This window comes from Enoplosus armatus, chromosome 5, assembly GCF_043641665.1.
Source record: "Enoplosus armatus isolate fEnoArm2 chromosome 5, fEnoArm2.hap1, whole genome shotgun sequence".
In the NCBI taxonomy this organism is placed as follows: Eukaryota; Metazoa; Chordata; class Actinopteri; order Centrarchiformes; family Enoplosidae; genus Enoplosus; species Enoplosus armatus.
The window spans coordinates 26520227-26535607 of record NC_092184.1 but is presented as its reverse complement, the minus strand read 5'-3'; the positions used below and the strand labels follow the sequence as shown (position 1 = coordinate 26535607).

General features: G+C 44.3%; 1 protein-coding gene across 1 annotated transcript in view; it reads left to right on the top strand.

The window, feature by feature from the left end:
• LOC139285388 (tumor necrosis factor alpha-induced protein 2-like) overlaps positions 1–11785 on the top strand; it is a 40966-nt gene extending 29181 nt beyond the window's left edge. Inside the window, exons 4-15 of the mRNA XM_070905952.1 lie at positions 1214–1491; positions 1582–1848; positions 2232–2350; positions 2666–2780; positions 3415–3525; positions 4477–4577; positions 4662–4778; positions 5616–5751; positions 6484–6606; positions 8867–9022; positions 9139–9260; positions 9478–11785. Of these exons, the coding sequence (XP_070762053.1) occupies positions 1214–1491; positions 1582–1848; positions 2232–2350; positions 2666–2780; positions 3415–3525; positions 4477–4577; positions 4662–4778; positions 5616–5751; positions 6484–6606; positions 8867–9022; positions 9139–9260; positions 9478–9790 (1958 nt within the window). The 3' untranslated portion in view covers positions 9791–11785. The remainder of the gene's footprint in view (positions 1–1213; positions 1492–1581; positions 1849–2231; positions 2351–2665; positions 2781–3414; positions 3526–4476; positions 4578–4661; positions 4779–5615; positions 5752–6483; positions 6607–8866; positions 9023–9138; positions 9261–9477) is intronic.
• Positions 11786–15381: the final 3596 nt, after the last annotated feature.

Here is a 15381-nt window from a genome sequence, read left to right as displayed (position 1 = left end):
TTTCCTTCAGTCTCACGGTGATCCAGTGACAGCTGTCAGTACGATGAAACATGATCCACATCTGGATTAAAATGACAGACCAGAGCAGGTGATGTGGAGCAGTCTGAGTGGCTTTAAGAGAAATCTGTCGGAGTGGTGTGAATCAGTGGAGGCTCTTCTGACAGCTCTGTGGTCTCAGCCTCCCGTCTCCATACGCCTGAAAACTGTCAGTCTGGATGATGTCATCACGGAGCTGCTGTGACATCATCTGCTGACATCCCAGCCCTGACAGTCAGAGAGGATCCTCCCTGAAAGACTTGACACTGACAGACAGTAAACCCTGACCTCAGACCAGCCCTGCAGTCTCTGGAGGATCACAGAGTGAACTGGACTGACTGAGACTCAGGCTTTGTTCCCATCAACACCCTTTTGGTTTGGTTTACTGGTGTTCTGAATCACGGTCACAGGATCATAAAGTGTCTCCTCCTTGTTTCTTGGTGGACGACCAGAACCACCTCCGTCTCCCTGAGGGCCGCTTTGATGTTGAAATCAAACGAACCCTCCTCGCTGTCGAGTGTGAATGTGTGTGTGTGTGTGCTGATGTTTGCCTTTTGATGAACAGCTGTTAATGCTAATGAGTCCCAATGAAGGGCTTTTATTGTGGAGTATCTGAGCTTTAAGGTCTCTTATGAAGAAACAACAGTAAACTGAAGATTACAGGAGGATTCTCTGCTGCTGTCAGCGCAGTACTCTGTAGTACTCTGATGTAGTACTGTGCTTTTACTGACGACAAAGCAGATATGCACTGAAAATTATACTCAAGTGAAAGTACAAAAATATTAGCATCAAAATATACTTTCATTGTGCAGAGTTATAATGAGTTACATGTAGCATCATACAGACAAGTGTGTGAAAACAGGAAGAATATTTGTTTTGTTTGTCAGGAGAAGCTTTATACCAGCTAATATACTATATTATGATTCACAATATAACAAAACGTACAGAATTTATTAATCAGGGAGAATCTGAATGATTTTTGTCCCTTAAACTGAAGCATCAACCAAATTATTTTTAAATTCACTCAGAAGTTAAGAGATTATTGTTTTTTTCTTCTTTCCTGTCCTGTTAATTATCACATGCTCATGACGTGCCAGATGACAACGTGTCTGTTAAACAGCTGCTTCTCACTGTGGAGGCTGGTCTGTGTGACCCTCCGTGTCCTTGTCTCCTTCAGTCCTGGAGATCCTGCAGCTGGTGAAGAAGCGAGACCTCCTGTTGGCCGACACTCACATCCTGGAGCTGGAGCAGGAGTGTAATGAGTCCGCCGCCGCCGACCGGGGCGCCGCGCCGCAGCCGGAGGACGCCACCGGCCCAAGTGTCAAAGACGGCGGGCGGAGGAAGGCGAAGGACGTGGAGCTGCTGTACGAGGAGCTGCAGAAGGAGCTGTGGGCCGTGGTCAGGGAGTCTCTGCGCTCCCCGACGGCCGGGCCAAACCTGGGCCTGGTGGTTCAGGTGAGGACTTCAGGACCACGATAACAGCAGAGATGGAGCACTGGGTACCAGGTATCAGTGCTGACCTCACCTGTCCGTCTGTGTGTGCAGGTGCTGCAGCAGGAGGAGCAGGCCGATAAAGACTGGACCCTCAGTGAGGCTGCGGCCCCTGGGGGTCCGAGGCCTCGCCGTCTGAAGCAGAGATGGAGGGAGGCAGTGGAGGAGGCCGCTGATGGCTCTCTGCCTCAGAGAGCAGAATTCACGGCCGGAGAGCTGGATGGATACCTGGACCGGCTCCGAGCCCGGGTGGTGGAGGACCTGGGGGCCTCCAAGAGGAACGTGGTGTCCATTTACCCTGAAGAGTACCAGCCCTTCCAGGTGAGAAAACACCTGGACACTGACGTGATGAGACTCGTCAGGACTCCTCTGGACCTCCACCTTCTCTCAGACTGACCAGAAACCTTTCCAGCTAAAACTCTTTGTTACTCTCAGACCAAAAACTGAGGAGTCGTAAAGTTCAGACTCACACAAACATTATTTTCAGACACTCAGGTGCGACTTTGAGTCTCACTGCTGGTGTTTGTAGATATGAACTCTCTATTTACGTTTATATCACACTGTATTTCTTCTTCTTCTGCTTTTTATTGATTATCTAAAACCGAAATATCTCAACTGTACCATTCAAACTTTGGTGCTCCTCTGACTGAGGGCCACATGTTCACATGACGACGCACTTTAACCTTTGACCTTTGACCTGTCAGGTGTATGTGCAGAGCTACCACCAGGCAGTTGCTAGGCGACTGCAAGCCATCACTGACAACCAGCTGGAAATCACTGACATCTACTCCCTGCTGGACTGGCTGCACAACATATACAACAGGTACACACACACACACACACACACACGTGTTAAACATGTTGGTATCCACTGCATTAACCCAGATAGACCAAATAGTTCCAAGAACTGTGGAATGAGAGGAAGTAAACTAGGAACTAGTCCTTCTGGTGTTTCCTGTTTGTGTTTCCACCTCTCTGTCAATTAGAATACGTCTCCTGGTTCCTCCGCTCAAAACACAGGTTTAGTTCCTGAGTTCCTTAAAAGGTTCTTGGTCCCCTGAGAGAGTTTCTCTGTGAATATGTGTTTGTTCAGATATCAATTGTCTGTGTGTGTGTGTGTGTGTGTATTTTGTTTCAGAGACGTTCTGGGGACGGTGTGTATCACGAGTCCGTTCAGCCGCTCTCAGCTCAGCCCTCTGCTGCCTTCAGAGACTGTGGACAGACTGGAAGCAGACTGTCTCAACTCTGTCAGGGTGAGACACACACACGCACACACACAACTCACCTTTATTTATATAGTGCTTCAAACACACCAAAAACAAACCAGGAGAGCAGAAAGAAAAACTACAAGAGCAGGTTTTTTGTTGAAGTCCAACCAGTAAAGGTGTGTTTCAGGTGGAGCTAGTTTGAGCCAAAATATTGATCTGAGTTTGGAGACATTGCAGAACTGAATAAAACTTATTCTTATTTAACTACCTGATTTATTTGTTTGTCAAACAGTGCTAAAACAAAAGAAGAGCGTGTGTCCAGATGAGGAGTTAAGGGATGGTGGGGGGGACATGGTTCAAGGAGCACCTGACATATTTGACTCACTGAACAAATCAGAGGGGTGGGCTGTGATTCAGAGGTCCTTTGACTTTCACATCCGCATGATCTGCGTGATAATGTGACAGTGTACATATTTACAGTATGAAGTGTTTGTGCTGTCTTTGGATGTGTTTGATCAGCCGTTGCAGTGCAGTTTGTTACCGGGTGACTCTGCACCAGAAGTTGAGCCGGAATTTCTTTAAGTGGGCTGCATTATTGTGCTGCAGCATAAGAACGTCCTGCAGCTTGTGGTTAAATGTGAGGTGCGTTTGTTTTGAACCCCGGCTCCTCCCTGTGCAGGCTAAAGTGACCACAGAGCTGAGTCAGGTCCTGGACGAGGAGGAGAAAAGATGGATGGAGTCGCTGCACATTGAGGAGTATCAGATCACTCTGGCTAAGACTGTCATACAGGTATGCACTCTGTTACCATGGCTACTGCAGGTGTGTGGATCCAAACACCATCCAGCAGCTCAGTTCAGTTTCCTGTCTGTTTAAATAAAGCTTATTGAATCAGAGTGAAGTGTTACATAAAGGTGGATTCTGCTGTGTTTGGTATACTGATTGTTTTCAGAATCTTTCTTTCAACTGCAGCCAAAGTCAACACGAGCACTTCCTACTCTCTCTCTTTCTCTCTCACACACACACACACACACACACACACACACACACACTTCAACATCATTCATCTCCATTGGATCAGCTGCTATCCTCTAGTGGCCAAAGAAAGTATAACAAGAAGAACCAGCTCAGACAGTTTGAAGGTCCAGTCAGTGAGTGTCCTTGAACGCACCAGCAGGGAGAGTTTTCTGTCTGCAGCAAGTTTGAAGTTTGGAGTCTCTGCAGGGCGATTGTCATGAAACCAGCAGCTTCATTCTATCAGTACATTTCTGAAATAAAATATATTGGTTCTATGATTTTACTTCTCTCAATTAAACCCAACACATCCTGCAGATGTTTCACATTAAAAGCCTTCCTAATGCCCCACAGACATAATGCCTCCCTTTCCTGGAAGGCTTTTAATGTGAAATGTCTCTGCAAGCAGGGATGAGTGTCAGTGAATGAAAGTATTAGTGAATGAATCCTGGCTTTTATGTATATATATCTGTATAAACTTAGTAACGGACAGAAGGTTACAGGTAGTTCAGCCTATAAATGTTATGATATGTGGCTTCAGTCAGTAAATATTCTCCTGTATTCTTGAAACTGCCCTTTAACATATATTGACTTGTATTTAGGGGGTTAAAAGGTGAAGCTAAATCTCACCTCTGTGGCCTTTAAAGGTCTTCTGGGTCTTTTGGACGTCAGATAACTATTGTGGAACTCCAACACGAACGTTCACACTGACTGTGTTTGTTGTTTCAGAGGCTGCAGGTCGATCTGGAGCGTTCTGCCTCCATCAACAGGAGTCTGGGCTCCAGAGTGGCTCAATGCAGCCTGAACGGCCTGGCCGACTTCCTGTACAGGTACACTCAGCGGCTTTGGTAAGACTGTAGAGGTTAATGATGATCAGCATTATGATGCTTGTGTTTGTGACTCTCTTGTTGCAGTTTCCAGCGTAAAGTGGAGATGTTTCATGAAGGGATGCAGAGCGGCATGTTTGGAGATAGTGAGGATGGATACGTGTCCAAAACCATCGCCTTGGTCAACTGCTGCCCCCCATTCAGGTACCAACAAACAGACAAACTGAGACCTGCTGCATCTATTTTATGTTTTACTGACGTATTTCATTGTTGAGCATCACCAGTTTTTCCTTCTTCTAACTCCGTCCCTCTCACACAGTGGTGCAATTTACTAGTACATTTACTCAAGTACTGGAAAAATCTTTATTTGGGTATCTTTTTCCTGCTAGTTTATACTTCTACTCCACTATTATTCAGAGGGAATAGTAGTCACTCCATTTATTTGACAGCTACAGTTACTTTTCAGACTTAATTTAAAACATATGAGCTTGTGAAAAATGCTGCATTCTTATAGGTTTAATGCTGCTTACACATTAATGCATCAGCAGTAAGAATCCAATTATATAATATATAATAATATAACACTGCATTGAGTACTTTTACTTTTGATACTTAAACACATTTTTCATAATAATATTTACATACTTTTACTTAAGTAATGTTTTCAATGCAGAACTTTTACTTTTAATTGAGTATTTTCAGTGTGGTTTGGCTACTTTTACTGATGTAGAAAATCTGAATACTTCCTCCACCGCTGCTCTGACATGTTAGAATCAGAGCACTCACACAAAGATTTTCACAGCAGATATTTTGACTTGTGCCATTAACGATGTTCCAGCAATTATTGCAATGTGACACAGCAATTAATGATGTTATTGGTTCCAATTGCGTTTGACAAGTCAAAATGGTTTTGTTAGGAAGTTGGATTCAACTTTAGTTTATTTATTTATCTCATTAAATGTTGAAAAGAATGTGGTCCTCCCTTGGTAGGTGCAAGACCATGGTCCCCATTTATTAATGTGTGTGTGCGTGTGTGTGCAGAGGTTTCGTGCAGCGCTGTGCTCAGTGTGATCCGTCAGTCAGTGAGGACTCTCTGCGTCGAGCCAACAAAGCTCTGGATCACATCGTCCAGCAGGGCGTCCGAGTGCTGTCTGAACGCCTCTACCTGCACATCAGGGTACAAACACATACACACACACACACGGAAACAGAAACACACACACACACCACACACACACACACACGGAAACAGAAACACACACACACACCACACACACACACACACGGAAACAGAAACACACACACACCACACACACACACACACACACACACACACACACACGGAAACAGAAACACACTCACACACCACACACACACACACACACACACACACACGGAAACAGAAACACACACACACACACACACACTGAAACACAAACACACACACACACACACACACACTGAAACACACACACACACACACTCTGTTAACCCTTGAGTCTCAGTATTTGTCTTCCAGTCAGTTTACCTTCTCTTCTCTGTGCTGTGTTGAGGCCGCGCCGCTGTTGTCTCTGTATCAATAAAGCTTTTTGAATTCGATTTAATTTTTAACCTTTATTTATTCTGGGAATGTTTGTTGAAACACTCCCAGCAGCCTCGGAGAGACACCCGGGCGGCATCATGAGGTTTAGTTAGATTTAATTAGATTAATGTAGTTTAAAGTTTAGTTTAGTTTAAGTTCAGTTTATAGTTTATTTTAGATTTGTTTATCTTTGATTAGATGTGATTGATTTATCTTCGTGAACACACACACACACACACCGGAGACGATGATGTGATATAAAATAATCTGTCTGTCTGCTCCCTGCCTGTCTGCTCCCTGCCTGTCTGCCTGTTACCCGTCTGTCAGCCGTTCTTCGAGCGGCTGGTGAAGAGGAAGTGGCTGAGCAGCCCGGAGCCGTACGAGCAGATCGAGGCTCTGATAAAGGAGCTCTTTAAGAGGTATCGCAGGATGGACAGTCCTCCCTACCAGGTACGCACTCCGCTCCTCGGGTTTCACACTGCAGAGTGAGAGAGTGTGAGAGAGTGTGTGAGAGAGTGTGACAGAGTGTGTGAGTGAGTGTGAGTGAGTGTGAGAGAGTGTGACAGAGTGAGAGAGTGTGTGAGTCTGAGAGAGTGTGAGTGAGAGTGTGAGAGAGTGTGACAGAGTGTGAGAGTGTGTGAGTGAGTGTGAGAGAGTGTGAGAGAGTGTGAGTCTGAGAGAGTGAGTGAGCGAGTGTGAGAGAGTGTGAGAGAGTGTGAGAGAGTGTGAGTGAGTGTGAGTGAGTGTGAGAGAGTGTGAGAGAGTGTGAGAGAGTGTGAGAGAGTGTGAGTGAGTGTGAGAGAGTGTGAGTGAGTGTGAGAGAGTGTGAGAGAGTGTGAGTCTGAGAGAGTGTGAGAGAGTGAGAGAGAGTGTGACAGTGTGACAGAGTGAGAGAGTGTGAGAGAGTGTGTGAGAGAGTGTGACAGAGTGTTTGAGTGAGTGTGAGAGTGTGAGAGAGTGAGAGAGTGTGTGAGTGTGACAGTGTGACAGAGTGAGAGAGTGTGAGAGAGTGTGAGAGAGTGTGAGAGAGTGTGAGTGAGTGTGAGAGAGTGTGAGTGAGTGTGAGAGAGTGTGAGAGAGTGTGAGTCTGAGAGAGTGTGAGAGAGTGAGAGAGAGTGTGACAGTGTGACAGAGTGAGAGAGTGTGAGAGAGTGTGTGAGAGAGTGTGACAGAGTGTTTGAGTGAGTGTGAGAGTGTGAGAGAGTGAGAGAGTGTGTGAGTGTGACAGTGTGACAGAGTGAGAGAGTGAGAGAGTGTGAGAGAGTGTGTGAGAGAGTGTGACAGAGTGTTTGAGTGAGTGTGAGAGTGTGAGAGAGTGAGAGAGTGAGTGTGACAGAGTGTGACAGAGTGTGACAGAGTGTGAGAGAGTGTGTGAGAGAGTGTGACAGAGTGTTTGAGTGAGTGTGAGAGTGTGAGAGAGTGAGTGTGACAGAGTGTGTGAGAGAGTGTGACAGAGTGTGACAGAGTGTGTGAGAGAGTGTGACAGAGTGTTTGAGTGAGTGTGAGAGTGTGAGAGAGTGAGTGTGACAGAGTGTGACAGAGTGTGTGAGAGAGTGTTTGAGTGAGTGTGAGAGTGTGAGAGAGTGAGTGTGACAGAGTGTGACAGAGTGTTTGAGTGAGTGTGAGAGTGTGAGAGAGTGAGTGTGACAGAGTGTGAGAGAGTGAGTGTGACAGAGTGTGACAGAGTGTGTGAGAGAGAGTGTGAGTGAGTGTGAGAGAGTGTTTGAGTGAGTGTGAGTGTGTGAGAGAGTGAGTGTGACAGAGTGTGACAGAGTGTGAGAGAGTGAGTGTGACAGAGTGTGACAGAGTGTGTGAGAGAGAGTGTGAGTGAGTGTGAGAGAGTGTGAGAGAGTGTGAGTCTGAGAGAGTGAGTGAGTGAGTGTGAGAGAGTGTGAGTGAGTGTGAGTCTGAGAGAGTGTGAGTGAGTGTGAGAGAGTGTGACAGAGTGTGAGTGTGTGAGTGAGTGTGAGAGAGTGTGAGAGAGTGTGAGTCTGAGAGAGTGAGTGAGTGAGTGTGAGAGAGTGTGAGTGAGTGTGAGAGAGTGTGAGTGAGTCTGAGAGAGTGTGAGTGAGTGTGAGAGAGTGTGACAGAGTGTGAGAGAGTGTGAGTGAGTGAGTCTGAGAGTGTGTGAGAGAGTGTGTGAGAGAGTGTGTGAGTGAGTGTGAGTCTGAGAGAGTGTGAGAGTGTGTGAGTGAGTGTGAGTCTGAGAGAGCGTGAGAGAGTTTGTGAGAGAGTGTGAGAGAGTGAGAGAGTGTAAGTGAGAGTGAGTCTGAGAGAGTGAGTGAGTGTGAGTGAGTGTGAGAGTGAGTGAGAGAGTGTGAGAGAGTGTGTGAGAGAGTGTGTGAGAGAGAGTGAGAGAGTGTGAGAGTGAGTGTGAGTCTGAGAGAGTGTGAGAGAGTGAGAGAGTGTGAGAGAGTTTGTGAGAGAGTGTGAGAGAGTGAGAGAGTGTGAGAGAGTTTGTGAGAGAGTGTGAGAGAGTGAGAGAGTGTGAGAGAGTTTGTGAGAGAGAGTGTGAGAGAGTGTGAGTCTGAGAGAGTGTGAGAGAGTTTGTGAGAGAGAGTGTGAGTGAGTGTGTGAGAGAGTGTGAGAGAGTGTGTGAGTGAGTGTGAGTCTGAGAGAGTGTGAGAGAGTTTGTGAGAGAGAGTGAGAGAGTGTAAGTGAGAGTGTGCGGACAGCTGGAAAGCTCTCTCTCGGTGTCTCTCGCCCTCAGCTGCTGGTGGCGGAGGTCCACCGGCGGGTGGTGACGGAGTACCTTCGCTCCGTCATGCGAGGCAGAATCATCTGCACCTCCATGAAGATGAGGAAGAGGATGGCCGGCCGGCTCAGAGACGAAGGCAGACAGATCAAAGTGCTCTTCAAAGACCTGGTCGGTTCAGTTATTTATGATTATTATTTATCAATGAGTTGTTAGTGGGGACGCTACGGTTCAGTGGATTCATGATCCTGTCTGTGTGCCTGTCTGTCTGCCTGTCTGCCTGTCAGGAGTCTCCGTCCAGCTGGTTGGACAGCGCCCTGTCTCACATCTCAGAGATCATCCAGCTGGAAGACGTCCCGTCCATCCAGATGGAGGTCGGAGTTCTGGTGAGAGAGTTTCCAGATGTCAGGTACGAACAGATCCTCCTCCTCCTCCTCCTCCTTCTTCTTCTTCTTCTCCTCCTCCTCTGCTCTTCCTCCTCCTTCTTCTTCTTCTTCTTCTTCTTCTTCTCCTTCTCCTTCTTCTCCTCCTCCTCCTCCTCCTCCTCCGTCTTCTTCTTCTTCTTCTTCTTCTTCTTCTTCTTCTACCACCTCCGGTTCATTCCTTCCCGTCCTCTCTGTCTTCAGGAAGAAGCACGTGTCGGCCATTTTGAACATCCGGGGGATGACTCGGCAGGCGGAGCGTCAGGAGATCCTCAACATCGTCAAAGACATCGAGAGCAGCGACGGTGGTGGTGGTGGCGGCAGCGGCGGCGGATTGGCTCGGTTGTCCCGGGATCGCGCCCTCTTCTCCGAGGTGCCGGTCACCTCCGAGGTCCACTGCCTGAACGTGGGCCTGAGCCGCATCGCCCTGACCGTCTCGTCCTGCTTCACCACGCTGCGACCGCGCAGACGCAAAACCCGAACGCCCGTCCTGGAAAACCAGGACGATGTTCTGTGAACAGGCGGGGTCACCAGAGTCCGAATTTAGGTTTTTTAAGTTGTTTGAGTTACAACAGCCTGCGGTGGTGTTTTTTATTATTAATCTAGTTTCAGCGCAGTCATGATTATTACCAACTAAACTATCACAGACTGAATCCACCAAAAATATGTTTGTTCCTTTTCTTTCCAGGAGACTCAAAACAAGAGGAGGAAAGTTGTGAAAGTGGTTTAAACGTGACTAACATGAACTTAACTTTTAATCATTTTGACTCTTTGATTTCAATTTCGTGAACAACTTTTACTTCTGATCGGGATCTGATTAAAAACTATGTGAGCTCTCACCGCGAGGGGAAACAGACGTCCCTGGTGGACGAGGAGTGACCATGATTAGAGGACCGAGGACAGAACTGGACTGAAAGATCAGTTCTAGTCTTTAAGACTTCACTCCACCAATTCTCAGATCATTTATTTTTGTTGAAACATAACCAATTGATTTGAAATTAGAAAATTCTGTCAGATATAAAAAAGCACTTTTCATCTGCCAATTTGGGACAAAATGTACATCTTAGGATGGAAAATGATTTCTTTTGATCCAGACCTGTTGAATCAGAGAGGATTCGGGCTTCTGGCCTGGTCACATCAGACGTGTCACAGTGAAATTGGGCGAACCCAACTCTTTTCCTATTGGCTCGCAGACCCCTCCACTGTTGGATATTATTGTTCTTGTTCTGTTATTGCTTCCCACCCAGAGAGACCACATAATAAAACCAAGTCCTCCCAAACATATGTGCTGTAATGCTGCTGTGACCAGGCCTCGGTGATATGAAGTCGCTCATGTTTCAGACATCACATGCGGGTTTTACGTTCCATGTTTCACCACATGATTTTCTAGGTTTGTGTTTGTTTTGTTCATGTGTTCATCTCCTCTGAGGCTGCGTCAGAACAAAGAGTCCTGCAGGGTTTCTGGACTTTGAGCTGAAAGGCACTTTATAGTGGATCAATAAAAGGAAACCAGTTCTCTTTGCACTCAAGTGCATTATGGGACAAAGACTAGAACAGGAGGACTGAATCATCAGGACTCGTATTGTCTGTACAGTCAGGATCAATGAACTGGAACCTGAGACCAGCAGCCGTGGATCAGTGGACTAAAACCACGCGAACACCTGCTGAAGCTCCTCCTCACGCTGTAATCTGGGTTTTGGATGAAATTCAGGATTTGTTTTTGGGGCTTTCTGAGGATGTTTTTTGAGCTCTTCTAAATGTGGAGTTTGGTTTGTAAGCCCGGGACATGGAGACGCTTCATGAGAGATGTAGTTTTATTGTTGCACATGGTAAAAGAAAAAAAAAAGACAACTTTTAATCAAAGGTACTAGACGATGATCTGAGTCGCTCTCATGCTGACGGCGTATTTAAAGCAGTGATCTTTGGTGTGATGAGGTTTACTATAAATGTGGGATTCAGAGATAAATAGAGATTTATGATTTCTTTTTGCTGACTTTTATTACAGAATATAAATTGTGTTGATTCAAAGTGTTAAAGCAACAGTTCAGATGTAGAGAAATAAAATGAGAGGGCTCACTCTGTTGACATTTGAGGGACAGAACTACAGACTGAGGACCAACTGGGATTAAACATCTTCTCACATTTTATTCTGCGTTTCTTCACTTCCACATTTAATGGTTTTATATGTTCTAGTTCATGAAGTACAAATATTTAAATTCCTGCTGATCATTTTTTCATATTGATTATCTTCCTTCCAGGCGGCCACTGGATTCACTTCATTTCTATAAAACTGAAATTAGTTTTTTTCATGGCACTGTTTTTAAATATGTCATTGGTGCATTCAAGGACACTCTGACGTTTGAGCTCTCCCTCACCACTGTACTGGTGTGTAGGCTCAGCGGCACTCTCTCAGCTCCTTTTCTCTTCTGTTCTCATACATCTTCATGTATGAAATGAATCTTTCTGAACTGAGATCAGCTGTTAATGACAATAAAACAGATCAGATCACTGACTCCTGTAGGTTTCTTAAGTCTGATACTATGATAACGCTCATTTTTTTATTTTGTGTAGTTTTATTTCTGTTGATCTGTTTCATGTTTTGATTTTTAGCAGATGTGGTTTTAAAGGTCTGATTATGGACCAGCAGTTATTCTGAATGTGTTACAAGAAACACTGGTGCGGAAAACGTTCTCAGGGTGTCCATAACATGCCTGGCTTACTGTTTAAGTTATCCAAACAAATACATTTACACATCATAATAATCTTTTAAATAAGATGTCCTCCTCTAGCCTGCCGCTCGATGTCTTCTAATACAGTTTTATATCTCCGGCTGGCGTTTGTGAACACCTCATGGCTCTCTTTCAGTGTAAAGTTTCGGTGTAAAGGCAGACACACGAGCATACTAACACTTTCAAAATAAAATGTAGTGTAGTTACACATTGTGACCCCTAGAGGGCAATGAAGACGTTTACTCCCACGCCATAAACCACATCTGTAAGTAAAACTTTCTATATCCTTCTTCAATTTCAGGACCACTGGGAAGGAAACCAGGAAACCAGTTTGACCAGAAGAAAAGATGAAAAGTCTCTGAAACACATGAAAATAATAAAAGCAAACGTCACGCTGTCTGTAGCGACTCTGGTTACAATCGTTTCAGTACAATGAAGATCAGTTCAGGGATAATACAGTGTAGATTTGTCTGAATTGGTTGAGTCTGTTTGATCTTTGGAGTAAAATAAAGACTCAGAGTGAAACTTTGATGCGATTTATTGAAGTCGTCCGTCCACAGAGAGTAAAATGTTTCACAAGTGTTAGTGAGAAGTTTCCTCCTACAGAGATTAAAATATCACCGACAGATTTAAATACAAAAAAACACAATGACACAGTGACACCCCCCCACCCAACCCCACCCCCCAGATAATTTTCTCATTCCATTCATCGTCTGTTTTATTCTCTCTGAACCAGGAGAGTCAGATTAATGTGGATCTGCTGAGCTGAACTCGACACACGAACCTCTCAAAGCATCATGGGAGCTGTAGTTAAATTAAGTCTTTATCTTGAAATAATGAGGCAGAAACTCATTTCTCTAAAAAGGCTGAACTAAATTCTGATGGCAGAAACTGACCATCAATGACATCACACAGTGTGAGGTCGAGGGGCTGCATATTGATGCACTATTGATTACTGATTTCCACTGAAGAAGCCCAGAAACAAACTGCTGAAAGTCTGACATGATGATGTGTTTTTCCTGATTATTGTTTTAAATTCATTTACATCCTCATAAATTCTCAGATAATAAAAACAAACTGAAAATAAACCTCAGCAGTCAGTCACACGTTCATGTTTGTGAATCTTATTTTGTAGGAGGGAGGAGAGGCGGGGCTTCACTGTGTCATCATTTACCAAAATAAAATAAAAATGACAAATGAAACATCAAATAGCACCAACATTAATTTCAGGCTAAATAAATACTCTGATGACATTTACAGTAAAAATATAAAACGGTCGAGTTCAAACATATTTACAAATCATAGATAGTACAGAACCAGGAACAGAACCAGGACCAGGACCAGAAATAAAAAACTGAACTGAAAGCAAACAAAAACCACAAGACCTTTAGTAAAGAAAGAGTAACAGAAAGTCACAGATAGTTTTCAGCAGTTCATCCTGTTAACTTTGTAAATATGCGACGACAGACCTTTATATTAAACTATCAGACAGATAAATATTCAAGTGAACTTTATAACAACAAGAAGACGACTCTGATTAAACTGAACCATTAAATCAACAAAGTGGAAGAAAAGACACAACATCAGCTTCTGGTTCTGAAACTGTCCCGGTCCTGGTTCTGGTTCTGGTCCTGGTTCTGTGCTGCAGCTCATCCTGTTTCGATGTTGGAGACAGATTGTCACTACTCGTCTGTTTTGTGTTGAAGGAACTTTGAGTTGAATCTTTTCTGTGTTCAAATCTGAGTGCTGCTCTCTTAGTTTTTACACTGAAACTTAAAAACATGAATAAAGAACACTGAAGAGCTCCGAACACGTCTGATCTGAAAGAAAACGGGAGCAAAAACATGTTTCAAGGTTTAATGTCAAATATATTCACAGCTTCTCACACGATTCTTTCCCTACTTATTAACAAAATACTGACTGACCAATGACACACAGTCGCTGCCTCTCAGCCGACCAATTAAAATACAGTCGCTGCCTCTTAGCTGACCATTCAGAATGCATACTCAGTGCAGTTCTGGTTGGGCCGTGGGCGGGGCTGGAGGAGGGGCTAAAGCTCACTTAGGTGTTCATCGTTGTTCTCTCTGATGAGGGGAGAACGTCACGTCAACGCCACCAACCAATCAGCTGCTACGCCACAGGAAGTGACATCAGCTCTTATATAACAAGCTGACAGACGACATGTGAGCTGCGGGTAGCTGTTTTCTTTATAATGAATGAAATGAAATAAATGTCATCCAGACAAAAGTCTGATTTTCTGAGCTAATGAGCAGCACACACATTAATAAGTTTGGACAAAATGATCAATAAACATGAATATTTTTGTCACAATTTGAATTGAAAACAGCCGTTTCAGCACATACATGGTCAAAGGATGATCAATGAAGAGGAATATCAGCACCTGAGCAGCTAAATGTTCAGTGTTGATTGTTTTCATTCAAAAACAAATTATTGGTACATCAATCATTAATCAATAGGTGGCCTCAGACCTCACATTCCCTTCCACTGTTTCAACCAAAAATGAACAGCTTAGTACTTTTTAACATCTCACTTGTTTCCGTGACCCAGTTTTGTTTTGGATTTGGATTTTAATACTTCTGACTTTAGCGCCTCCTTGTGGTGAAAGAAGACACTGCGTCAGACTGAAGGAGCTGAAACCAACACATAGACTGCACCAGAATTCACCAGCATAGTCTGTTTTCACGAGAATAAGCTGAAAGATGAATGGATCTTGTTAAAGCTGCATTAACCATGTTTGTCCACTGGGGGGCAGAACAACTCCACAGCAGTTTGACAGAGTTATCATCACATAAAGTAGTAAAGTCTAACGTGATCAAACCAGCAGACGGAGAGCAATATGATCTTTCCAGAGTCAATAATTACTTACGGGGTTCCTCAGGGTTCTATTAGTGGTCCTCCATATTTTCAGTTTATATGCTAAAATATAACATGCCAATCCCCATAAACCATCAGACCTTTCTTCTGTTAATACTCTCTCACACAAAGGCGCACCTACTGAAAATACTACTACATACTGATTGTCAGTGCCAAAAACAACCAAAATGACTTTAAAAACTATTTTAGTGTTTTCTGACCGGACACCTCGATGGTTCAAGTTTGATTACATTTGGCAAAATAAAACGACAGTCTGTGAACTGAACGTCTGTCATATCACCTCATAAAGTAGTTGTGTCTAACATGCAATCAAACAACTGCAGCAGTTACAAAGCAACATGATCATTCTGTGTTTGTGTCCACCTGATGAGTCCAACATTCACAATATTCATAGCTCTGTTTTTGGTCTCTACCAGCTCCCGAGGGAAACATCTGGCTCTTTAATAGTTGTGAAAGAAACAAAAAGATCCTACATGCTGTCGAT